Below are 11990 nucleotides of genomic sequence, written 5' to 3' on the forward strand. Positions count from 1 at the left end.
TTAAATATTAAAAATAGATTTTATTTCACAAAATATACAGAGAGCAAAAAACTCAAAGTCATATCTCACGAGTCGAGTCACTCATGATCGTTGCGTCCGTTCTCACAGAACGATGGACAGATAGTCACAGACCTGAAAGGAGAGGAAACAATGAACTTGTGAAGAGCGCCATTAAAAAAAAAAAAAGGTGAATCAATTTCACCACAACTGAAAATTAACCTAAATGTGAAATGTGTCTCTGGAGAATGTCAGGAGTTGAATGCATATCTGAAAACCTTCCCTGTCTGCAACCAACAGTGTGCAGAAGAACTCAGTCGTTCAAACTAAAAGAATAAAGTGTGATTTGTCACACAACAAAGTAAACAATAGAGCATCTATATGAAGCCACAGACGTTTTTACAGCATCACACAATTTGTATTGTCTTATCACACAGGCCTGTGAACTGCCTGGGTGACCCGGCAGTGAGTGACCACCATACCTGGCAGCTGATCATCAGGTTTGGAGAGCTGTCTATGTTTGGAGCGACAAAGAAAAGAGGATTGTGGAGACAGTCCTCCGTGTGCTCCGACACCCTGGACTCCAGCTGATAGCGCAGGACATCTGGAGTAATGTCTCGTGTCTGAAGACAAGCGGAACAACATCGCAGCATTTTAGTTGAGGACAATATTCACCAATGTAACTGAACTCTGGGCTTTTTTTGTCAATGTACGACTTCTGTCAGATTGTCAACACAAAGTCATAATGAACATTGTTTCAGGGGGAAGAAACAGATTCATGTTGATGGGACATTGGGGAAGGAGCAGGTGTGTAGCTGTATTTAAAAAGGTAGCACACAAAAGAGAAAGTCACACTGTAACAAAAAATATGAGTGTTTGACAAGAAGGAGTAGAATTTATGATGCAAATTGCTGCAACTGTACAAAAACAAATAACTTTAACTTGCAGAGGCAACATGAGGCCATAACTATGACTTTTAGTTTGAAATGAAAGATCATGTAATATAAAACGAAAGGAGCTCATTTGATTGGATAAGATTTGAACACACAAACCTTAGTGTTGATGTACAGTCCACAGGTGCAGGAGATGAAATGACTGTTGATATTTAAGTTGTTCCTACAAGAAACAAGAAGCACTTAAAGATGAGATTTAGTTCTGCAACAGCTTCATATGGTCAAACTTAATGCATTTATATCAGTCTCCATTTTCAAAGTTCATTAATTTTAAAAAGTGTGGTAGAATAGAAATGATTTGTAGTTAATCCACTTAGATGCGAACATGACAAACTATGCGTGTCTGTAAATACGACTTAGATAGACTCACGTGTGACAAATGGGACAAATAATATGCTTTTCTTCCATCCCCTCCACGACCGACGATATGAACTGCTCCTCAAACTGCAGGTTTCTCTCATACTCCTCAATTATAGACATTTCTGAAGCAGAAGGAAAAACACAAAACAAAAAGCTCACACTGTTTCCTGTGCTTTTGTATCTCACGTCAGCTGAAATTACCACCGTGTCGGGGCTGTCACGATACAAAACAAAATTGAAATTTCCATAATTCTAAATATCCAATCCAATACTAAAACAAAACAATAAATCCCATTTACTTCAACACAAACTCCTTAATAAAAACATTTGACTATACAAAAAGTTACCTTGAGACATGAGCTCCTGTTGGATTTCTTCCAGCACGGCCAGTTCATCGTACTCTGTCATGACACTGAACATCTGTGTAAAAGAAAAGGACATTCACTAGGTTATAAAAACTAAAATAGATTATAGTGGATTTTAACAAAGCAGGCAGTTCAGCTACAGATGACAGATCAAGTCAAGGAAATTGATTTCCAGAAGTTTCCCGAGGATTCAAGACAGAAATGGTCAGAATTTAACAATATTGACAAACTTGACCCCATTTTTATTCCTACTTCTTATTGGTGCAGGGTTTATTATGTGTGACGTGATGAAGTGACTCAAAATTAGGTGATGGCCCGTCCATCACACTGTAAATTAACGTTGTCTGGCCTCGTGAACACGTTTGTTATTACGTGAACTCTTAATTGAATTGTAGCATCAAAACAATCTTATATGTCAGTTTTTACTCCCTTCAGTTACAGGCTGATAGATGATCAACACACGGTGATGATGAACAGATCAAGTAGAGCAACAGTGTTTCAGGGAAAGAAAAGGGTAGAGTCCCATGTTGACAGGACAAGTTGTGTAGTTTCATTTAATGCATCTGTCAGTGAAGTGAAACTTTAAATATGTCCCATGTCAGTGTGTGAGACGTTAGTAACTTGAAGTGACTATTAACACTGAGGTGAAGCTGGAGGGGGACACACGGAGAAACAGACCGACCTCTGTCAGCCCCTCCGGCCGCAGCAGGGAGGGCAGTCCCCGGGCCTCTGACTGCAGGACGCTCCACTCCTCCTCCATCACCTCCTGGACGATGATGGAGGCTCCGGAGCCGCAGCTCTGCGGGCTCTCTCCCACCTGACGGTACCTGTCCAGCAGCCGGGAGCGGCTGTTCTTCAGCCGGTCCACACAGCGCTGGAGGAGCCGGGAGAGAAGAGGAGCAGCTCGGTGTTACACACAGGACCAGGGCTAGCTAACAGCAGCTAACAGCAGCTACACTAGCTAACCACTAGCTAACAGCAGCTAACAACCGCTAGCTAACAGCAGCTAACAACGCTAGCTAACAGCAGCTAGCCATCAGCAGCTAACACTAGCTAACACAGCTAACAGCAGCTAACACTAGCTAACAGCAGCTAACACTAGCTAACAGCAGCTAACAGCAGCTAGCTGACAGATCCGTGTTGCGGGTCTTACTTTGCGGAACGTCTCCTTCCATGGCGGAGTGGTTCCTTTATAAAGTGACCTGTGTCTGTGCTGCGCGTCCATCTTCGTACAACACCAACTGACCGACTGTCACAAACACTGACCCGTTCCAACATCCAGGCTAAAGTTAGCACGGCTTCCACAACCAAAACATCTCCGCTTTTAACCCCGCGACCCGGAACCTAATGGAGGCGGCCGCGAACTGCATGACGGGATGTGTAGTTCACTGTTGCCAAGTTAAAAAAAAATATATATATAAAAAAATATATATATATATATATATATATATTACAATGATATCATTTGAATTATACTAATATTTATTATATTCATTAAAATGTATTAGATTTATTAATATTAAATTAACATTTATTGATTGAAGTTTGATTGATTTCTGTGAATAAAATCAAGATGTCTGCTCATGCTGCAACAGTTCTGACAAACTTTCACCAAACTTCCAACCTCCTCTTCCTCGTTTACCTCATCTTCCTCATCTACCTCATATGCATCTTCTTCCTCATATATCTCATTTACCTCTATATCCTCTCCCTCCTCTTCTTCATTCACCTCCTCTCCCTCCTCTCCCTCCTCTCCCTCCTCTCCCTCCCCCTCTCCCTCCCTCTCCTCCTCTCCCTTCTTCTCTTCCTCCTCTCCCTCAACTCCCTCCTCTTCCTCCTCTCCCTTCTCTTCCTCCTCTCCCTCAACTCCCTCCTCTTCCTCCTCTCCCTCCTCTCCCTCCTCTACGTCCTCTTCTTCATTCACCTCCTCTCCCTCCTCTTCTGCCTCCTCTTCCTCCTCTATCTCTTCTGTCTCCTCTTCCTCCTCCATCTCCTCTTCTTCATCCACCTCCTCTGCCTCCTCTGCCTCCTCTGCTGTTTCAGCACCTCGGACAGTGACCTCCCTGATTGGCTCGACTCGCTCGGGGACCAATGGTTTCAGAGCTGAGCATCAGCAGCATCCCGGCCTCAGCCAATCAGAGAGCTCCGTATCTCTCCTGCATCCAACCCGAATAACTGCAGATGCCCGCATCTCTCTCTCTCTCTCTCTCTCTCTCTCTCTCTCTCTCTCTCTCTCTCTCTCTCTCTCTCTCTCTCTCTCTCTCTCTCTCTCGTTGAGGGTTTAAGCTCACATCTATTTTTGGATTTCATAGTGGCCATCTTTCCCCTCTCGATAAAGATCCGTGTTGTTTTGTGTGTTTCATGTTGTGTGTGTGCGGGAGCTCTGTCAGCTGTCACCCCCCCAGCAGCGGGACATTAGAGATGGTCGCTTCTCGATGGAAGACACATTTCCACTTCCAGTGGTGAATCCACATCTGGTTTGCATCTGTATTCCAACCGAGGAGCGGATGAGGATTTGAGGAAAGGGGCAGCAGCCGGGACTCAGACCCGTGAGCCTGCAGCTCTTCAGGGTTCACATCCCTGCAGGGACCGATCCGCCTTCACACCCCGGACCCTGCGGGCTGCAGGCGGTGCGGGAACCAGCGACCTGCGGTGCCGGTGGAGGAGCCGCTCGTCGTTTTCACCGCATTTGCGCGTGAGGGAGCGAGGTGCGATAGATGGATTTGAAACGAAGAGCAGATTGATCAGAAGGTAAAAACACGTTCTTTCTCCTCCAGTTCTGTAAATGATAAAACACTGAACCAGCCTGTTCGTGGAGGAGGCCTCAGGAAACACTCAAATACCAAATGTGAGGCGCTTCTTTCCACGTTGACATGAGAATGTATTAAAATGGTTCACGCACGATTCAAGTCATCGTTTGGTTTGTGTAGAATATACACGGTGTGTGTTTGTGTGTGTTTGTGAAGCTGCCTTATGCTGGGGGTGGGGGGGCGTTTTCCAGGCTTCCATTTTGAAGCTAAGATGGATGCTCGTGCTCACTTGTTTCTCATGATGCCTCTGTGGCCTCATCTTGCTTCTTATATAACACACAGGCTGCTGGTTTAAATCCGAGGCCTCAGCAGCGACGCATCCTGGGCTTCATGAGTCCAGAGACACATTAAACACATGGGTTCACATCGGGACTCGATGGGAGATTCGATCCCAGCACGAGAGGAATTCATGCAGAGGAATTCTCACTGACAGAGAGAGGAAGCTGCAGATGCTGTGTTTCGAACCCTGTTTATTAATTCATATTTAGGTTTAATATCTCTGAGATGAAGTCAGATAATAAAACAATTGGCTCTTTAGTTCAATTAATTAATCGCAAGTAAATATTAATCAATTTAAATGTTTTTTATTCCTGATTGATTGAAGCCAAAAGAGGTTTAAGAAAATCACTTCTTTATTTTAGTTGTTATGATTTTTGAGGTCTTGAGATGATGTCTGTTATGATTTTGTGTTATACAAAATGAAAATGGACTTGAACTTCACTCAAGGGGAACTTGTAGCTTCTGGTTTCAACCACAGGTCACAGTCTTCCTCAGGGAAAGCTCTGAAAAGGGGGTTTCTCCTAAATCACACCGTGTCAGAGTCACAGTAATAAAAGGCCACATGATTTATTGTTGAAGGTTTTCTACTGTATCTTGAAGTTGTTTCATAGTCTCAGTAATATCACCATCAAATGTAAATATCCAGGCTTTTGGATCAGTAATAAAAACATCTTCAATTGAAATCTATTCATGAGCTTTTGCCAGAGTTTTCAATCCCTGTTTTACTGAAAGCACTTGAGTTAATGGATTTGGGGAGTAAATGTGAAGATGGTGGTGTTTTCTCCAGCTTCCGCTCCCAGTTTAAACACAGGTTGTGGTAATAGATGGTTTGAAGTAATAGTAAAATGTTTTCAATTGAATGGTTTCATTTTGCACTGTTTGTTAAAGTAATGTAACAAGTGGAAAGTACTGACGCTGCTTCCTGTTCTCTGCTCACAGGTCCAACTTCCTGCAGAAGTGACATTTTGAAGATCTTTGTCTAGACCAATCAGAGAGCTTCCCCCCGCTGCCCCCCACTCCACCGTGTCCGCCCGCTAACCCTCACCAGGCATCATGGGTACAGTGTTGTCGCTGTCTCCCAGCTACCGAAAGGCTGCGCTGTTTGAGGACGGCCCGGCCACGGTCGGCCACTACACAGCCGTCCAGAACAGCAAGAACGCCAAGGACGCCGCCGCGGCCGCCAAGTCCCTCAAACGGCCTTCCATCATCAGCGTGTTGCCATGGAAGCGAATCGTGGCTGTTTCTGCAAAGAGGAAGGGCTCCAAGAAGCTCCAGTCCGAGGGCGGGGACGGTGGGAAAGGAAGCTCTCCGGACGGACACGCCACCGCCAACTCAGCCTCCAACAGCCTGAAGCTGAAGAAGTCTCAGTCCTGCGCTAACCTTGCATCTTTCACATCCGGCCAGGACCCGTCAGGCACCAGCACCACTACCTCCTCACACCTGCCCACCTCCAAGACCCTGGCCAACGTAGCTGTCGCTGCTAAGAAGAACTCCCTCACAGGCTCGGGGATCCAGCCGTCCACTGCAGTGGGCACGCCAAAACGTGTCATTGTCCAGGTAATAACCTTTTCTGTCATCGAAAATTCGATAAATTGGGATAATATAAAATCCAAACATTGCTCTTTCTTACCTTCTCTATCTCCTGTATTCCCTCTTCTCCACCCAGGCCTCCACCAGTGAACTGATGCGCAGCCTGGGTGAGTTCCTGTGCCGTCGATGTTACCGACTGAAGCGTCTTTCCCCCACGGATCCGGTGCTGTGGCTGCGCAGCGTGGACCGCTCCCTCCTCCTGCAGGGCTGGCAGGACCAGGGCTTCATCACTCCGGCCAACGTGGTCTTCCTCTACATGCTGTGCCGCGACGTGGTCTCTGCCGAGGTGGCCTCCGAGCGCGAGCTGCAGGCCTCGCTGCTCACCTGCCTCTACCTGTCCTACTCCTACATGGGCAACGAAATCTCCTACCCACTGAAGCCCTTCCTGGTGGAGGCGGAGAAGGAGGCCTTCTGGGACCGCTGCCTGGAGATCATCAACCGCATGAGTGGCAAGATGCTCCAGATCAACACCGACCCGCACTACTTCACGCAGGTGTTTGCCGACCTGAAGAACGAGAGCAAGAAAGAAGAGGAGAAGACCAAACTCCTCATAGGCATCGACCGATAAGAAGGAGACGGGAGGGGGGAGGAGAGGATGGATAGAAAGATGGATGGAGTTGAAAGGTTGAGGACTGATGTAAAGAATCGTAGCGATACCTTGGAGTAGTGCTGTTGTCTGGCGTCTCTACTGGTTTGTGATTCACCAAATTTCTTGTTTGTTACTCAGAGCAAAGAGCTTCTGGGATTAAGGATAAATTAATTCATTTGATATTGAGCCACAGGAACAGGAACAGGCTCTGAGACACAGGCTGGTGGTTCTGGGCCCGTCTTCTGACGTGTCACATGTTCTGTGTTCAGGTTGTGACGATAACAAGCTTCACAGCAGAGATTTGATCTTTAGGTTTTCACTCACAATGTAACTGACACAGATTTGATCCAATGCCTGCACATCAGGGTTCATGATATTACACGAACAGATTAGAGAAGCAGATCTTTATCGTCGGACCTGAACCTGGTTTGCTGAGATGAGACATGAAATCTGATTCCTGTTAAAGTCCTGATTTGGTTTAGAAACGCCAGACAACACAGATTTACAGAACCAAGGGTGAACATTATTATAAATATAAGGAATATTGATATTGTGTGATAGCGTCCAGGCATTTTTGATTGCGTGTTGAAAAATACGAATCACGCTGCATGAGGTCACCTCATATCTTCTTGCACATGACCACCTGCTTATTGCCAACTCCATTTGACCTTGTCCCTTATTGTCCTGCCCGAGCTTACTGCACTCACCAACACTGGCTGCGAGACTTTAAGAGCAGTAACTAATTCACCATAACCAGCCAGAATCTACCAGAACAAAACCAGTCTGCAAACTGGTCAGACTGTGAAATTTACATCCTGATTAGGTGTAATCGTGCTGAAGCAGATTAATTGATTCGTTTTAGATCAAGTTTAGAACTTAAAGGGGAACATGTGGGTTTATCTGTGGATTACTCACTTCTTTTATCTAATCCCTTCGCTCACAGATTAATAATCATGAACCGAGCTCTGCTGAAAGCTGTTTACTTTTACAAAAATATTAAGGGAAAATGCAATACTGACCCCTCTAGGGAAAACAAGGAATTACTTCATTCCTTCCTTTCCCCGGCACTTTGTCCTGCATTGGTGCTGAAGGAAGGAAGGAAGGAAGGAAGGAAGGAAGAAAGAAAGAAAGAAAGAAAGAAAGAAAGAAAGAAAGAAAGAAAGAAAGTAAGAAGGGAGGAAGGAAGGAAGGAGGAAGGAGGAAGGAAGGAAGGAAGGAAGGAATAAGGTGCTTCATACTGTATGAATGACTGAGCTGAGTCGTGGAGGACATGGATCATCGAATCTGAACCAATCTCCACAAACCTCAGAATGAAAGGAAATGGGATTAGATCCCAGATGTGCGAGGTCGGGGGCAGATGTGACTTTTCTTCCAAAACAACGCTTCAATGTCGCCGCTCAGCTCGAGGGCCCCCGCGCTCTCTCCTCCCCCTCGCCACTCATTTGTCTCCACATCCACCTGGACGGAGACACCTCGTCCGTCTGGTCTGGTGCCGTCCAGTCCAGACTGTCCCATGTACACAGACTCTGAGGTCCACTGACCCGACGGCTTAATATTCAGTTGTTTGATATGCATGTGTGCTTCTATAGGTTTCCTAGCATGCTGCTTTGTGTTGGGCACACTGCGCCACATGTTCCAGAAGAGACTGAGCATTCACCGTGCTGAACTGCTGGGAGCCGGACTCTGAGATGTGACATCCGCTCAGCTGATGTGGGGGGGTGGGGGTGGTTGTATCCATAGATTGCACGTAAAGGCAAATCCAAACATTGGTCCTTTATCAAAATCGTCCTAACTCTTGATTCCAGGGGGCGTCCGGGTCTAAAAGGTCCGTTCAAGACTAAATTGTTCAACTGGAGCGCATCAGAAACACACTGCCTCCTAAATCCAGACATCAAATCCAACACCTCCAGTTTGAGATTAAAATACAACACATCTCAAACAAAGAGGCTGGGTCCTACTCCTCATGCACCAACAACATGACCTCCATGTTTAAAATCTGTGGAATCCCCCTGAACAGAGGATTTTTATTGGGATACAGCTGCTCCAGATGTTTCCTGAGAGGAGATCCCCTGCTCTGATGATGTCACATCACTCAGTCTTTAATGTGGGAAAAGCTCTGCCTTCTCACACGGGGCAGAGATCTTGTGCCATATCATCTTAAAGACTCGTTATTTCATACAAAACAACAACAAAGGAAATACAAAGAAACACGAGGCGACTCAGAGTCGTGACGGCTGAAACAAGAGAGACTCTCCTGGAGGAACCTTCTCACAGTGTTGTTGTATCAGGTGTCAGATCTGTCCACCAGAGGAGACAGACTTTGTGCAGAGTGATGTTTAACGTGCAGGGAAAGTTTCATGTGCCACAAAGTGTAACGTGGAGTCGGGGGAAGCCGGAGCGCTCAGCGTTGTGTTCTCCAGTTTATTATTTTTGGTCTGATGTGAATATGATGAATCAAAGTATTGGTGATTTTGAAAAGACGTGTAAAAGCCGAGTGACGCCTGTTTGCTGGTGTCTCCACACGAGAGGTGAATCCACTCTGGTTGTGTTCAGATGAAAGAGCGACCTGATGTAGCCTCGATCCAGAGTCCGACCTCATGACACAAATATGCATATGAAGAATGAATCCATGGCAAACGAGCTTGTTCACACCTGCGTCCTCCGAGCTGTTTCTGATGGGTTGAACAGTCGATACGTAGCATTCCTCCCGGTCCCAACACGACTGTTCAATAACACTCCTGTTTATTTTGTGCTGTAAGAGCCAAACTGTAGGTTGTTGGGGTGAAAACACAAAGATCCCTGCAGGTTGAGATACATTTAAAGGTGCTGTATGTATGTTTTCTCCAATTGAAAGTTCAGCATCAAACTGCGTCCTCCGCAGGATTCAGCCTCTGAATTGGGACAAAGCTCCTTATTCTCTGTATCTAGGTTAGTTTCTTCTCAGTTTCCAACCGGAGACGCTGTAGCCTCCAGTCTGTCCTGAGGAAGTAGCACCGATCAGAGCGCAGAACACAACTTGTCTTTTAAACACTTTTATCTCTGAGGCTCTTGGCGAGCGACCATCACCACGGGCAAGAAGGCACGTCGCAGAGAAAATTTACATAAAGCAACTTTAAAGGTGATAAAGACATTGAGAGAAGTTTGTGGGGATGGAACCTAAATCCATCGTCCAGGAAGGAGGATTGTTTTTATTGAAATCCAGAACTGTGACCTGCTGGTTCTTGTGGTGAATCGTTGAACTGAGCCACAGCTCCTTTAGTTACTGCTCCTGTTTTACTCTATTTTACAGATTTCCTTTTTAACAATGGCTCCTTTAGGCTGAGACAGAAACATGAGCTTCTCATCTCTTGCCAGATGTTCGTCAGCCGTCATTGGGAGAGTGGATCAGCTGTAGTTGGTTGAACTGTGTCCTGATGACGTCTCTTCGGTTTCCATCCAGTTTAAAAACATGCCCCTGATTCCTGCTCAAGGGCCGAAGCTGCAGCCGAGTCGAGTTGAGTCAGAATCGTCAAGTTGATTCTGAATTATTCTGATTATGATTCACTATGAACCTCGATTCCTCAAGTTCAACAAGTATCAGGGCAGAGCGTCAAACGTTGGCCGAACCTCTGATAGCGTCCAGGATTGTCTCCAGTGGTGAACAGGGCTTTTTTTTAATGTAACCACGAACCCCACAAATTGATGAATGTGCCCCTGAGCCCTGAAGGGAACGAGCTGAAGGTACAGTGATCCGGTCAGAGCAGATCTAAACCCACAACCTTCATCTTTCACTCTCACGGTTTTAGAAAAGCTGAAAGAGACGACAACCTCCTGCAAACTCTTGAGACGCCATGTGTTCCTACTTCTAACGACAGCAACAAGCAAACCGCCTCAACGTGTGTGGAACTATGAGGCTTAATATGACGAGTGAAACGTTGAGGGGAGGAATTTACACAACAGTCAATTCTACTACTTCTCCCCCCCCCCACACACACACACATCCATTAAGAGTGTTATATATTGATTCTTCAGTATCATGTGGACGACAGACAAGACGAGTTCTGCTGATTTTCTCTGTGAAACAAAAGAACTGATGAGCAAACGTCCCGACATGTGAACCGGCTCAGACCTCCCAGCGAGCGGCGGTCTGGGTGGACGACGCCCCCTCCCCCACATCCTCTCATCATCGACCGACTCATAACGATGTGCCATATTTTATCTTGCAACACGTACAAGACGAAAAACTATCGTGTAACATATGAAGTTTATGGTAATGATGACAAAGTTATTGCAGTTTTTTCTTCCTTTTCATTTGTGAATTGTGCAAACGAGAATCTTTGTGGAACAAACGTCACGGCTACTCGTGACACTGGAGTGCTGAGGCTGCAGGCTGTCACCATGTGGATGTATGAATATGTATGTGAGACGTAAGAATCATTTGATCAACTGTTACAGGTACTTTATATAAAAACCTTTACAAGCACGGTCGTCCTCGTTTCATTCCACGTGATTTTATACAGATTAAGAAGGTTGCTGGTTCGAATCCCGGTTCGGCCAGAGTCTTTCTGTGACAGGAGACAGAGAATCAGTGCTAAAGACTGTTGCTGACCATGGTGCTGAATGTGCTCCTCACTCAGCCACCAGGGGGCGGTGCTGCAGTTTAATCTTCATATTTCTCTCAGCAGGATTTCATCACTGGTGCAACAGTATTAACCAGCCCCGCCCCCTCCCACACGAAGGGACCTGGTCTGTACAGGAGGGGGCGCTGTCCTCGATTCTGAAGAGACAAAACAATATTAAAAAATGTATTTAATTTTTTTCAAAAGATGAAATAAAAACATTTTTAGAATCATACAATTTATTATATGAATCATCAGCGACATAAAGAAAAAATAAGAATAAACATAAATGTTCACTAACATACATGGGATGAAAAAAGATAATTTTATGATCAGTACAGAAAACAAGGAGGAATAAAAACACGTTGATATAAGAAGAGAAGAAGATTTGTATTATTAATCTTTGATTATTTAGAAGAGAACAGAACAAGACGCATCTGAACAAAACT

At 45.4% G+C, this 11990-nt stretch overlaps 2 protein-coding genes across 2 annotated transcripts; one reads left to right on the forward strand and one right to left on the reverse strand.

The window, feature by feature from the left end:
• Positions 1-3023, reverse strand: rpain (RPA interacting protein). The gene is made up of 7 exons (XM_035179633.2): positions 2829-3023; positions 2358-2549; positions 1658-1730; positions 1321-1432; positions 1050-1113; positions 480-620; positions 1-132 (listed from the first exon to the last, which is right to left on the reverse strand). Exons 1-7 carry the CDS (start codon positions 2898-2900, stop codon positions 103-105), a joined length of 684 nt encoding a protein of 227 aa, XP_035035524.2. The 5' UTR covers positions 2901-3023; the 3' UTR covers positions 1-102.
• A 901-nt stretch (positions 3024-3924) lies between these two features.
• Positions 3925-11405, forward strand: LOC118123592 (cyclin-dependent kinase 5 activator 1). The gene is made up of 3 exons (XM_035181084.2): positions 3925-4426; positions 5704-6321; positions 6431-11405. The coding sequence occupies exons 2-3, from the start codon at positions 5818-5820 to the stop codon at positions 6920-6922; spliced, it is 996 nt and encodes a 331-aa protein (XP_035036975.1). The 5' UTR covers positions 3925-4426; positions 5704-5817; the 3' UTR covers positions 6923-11405.
• Positions 11406-11990: the final 585 nt, after the last annotated feature.

The sequence above is a fragment of the Hippoglossus stenolepis genome, chromosome 16 (assembly GCF_022539355.2).
Source record: "Hippoglossus stenolepis isolate QCI-W04-F060 chromosome 16, HSTE1.2, whole genome shotgun sequence".
NCBI classification, from domain to species: domain Eukaryota; kingdom Metazoa; phylum Chordata; class Actinopteri; order Pleuronectiformes; family Pleuronectidae; genus Hippoglossus; species Hippoglossus stenolepis.

What these genes read in the sequence shown, in the direction of transcription:
- rpain (XM_035179633.2), bottom strand. Translation starts at nt 2,900, where the DNA reads ATGGACGCGCAGCACAGACACAGGTCACTTTATAAAGGAACCACTCCG. An exon ending in GGCCGGAGGGGCTGACAGAG is followed by an intron (nt 1,731 to 2,357) that starts GTCGGTCTGTTT and finishes TCTTTTACACAG; the next exon opens with ATGTTCAGTGTCATGACAGA. An exon ending in ACCTGATGATCAGCTGCCAG is followed by an intron (nt 133 to 479) that starts GTATGGTGGTCA and finishes CTCTCCTTTCAG; the next exon opens with GTCTGTGACTATCTGTCCAT.
- LOC118123592 (XM_035181084.2), top strand. Translation starts at nt 5,818, where the DNA reads ATGGGTACAGTGTTGTCGCTGTCTCCCAGCTACCGAAAGGCTGCGCTG. An exon ending in CAAAACGTGTCATTGTCCAG is followed by an intron (nt 6,322 to 6,430) that starts GTAATAACCTTT and finishes TTCTCCACCCAG; the next exon opens with GCCTCCACCAGTGAACTGAT.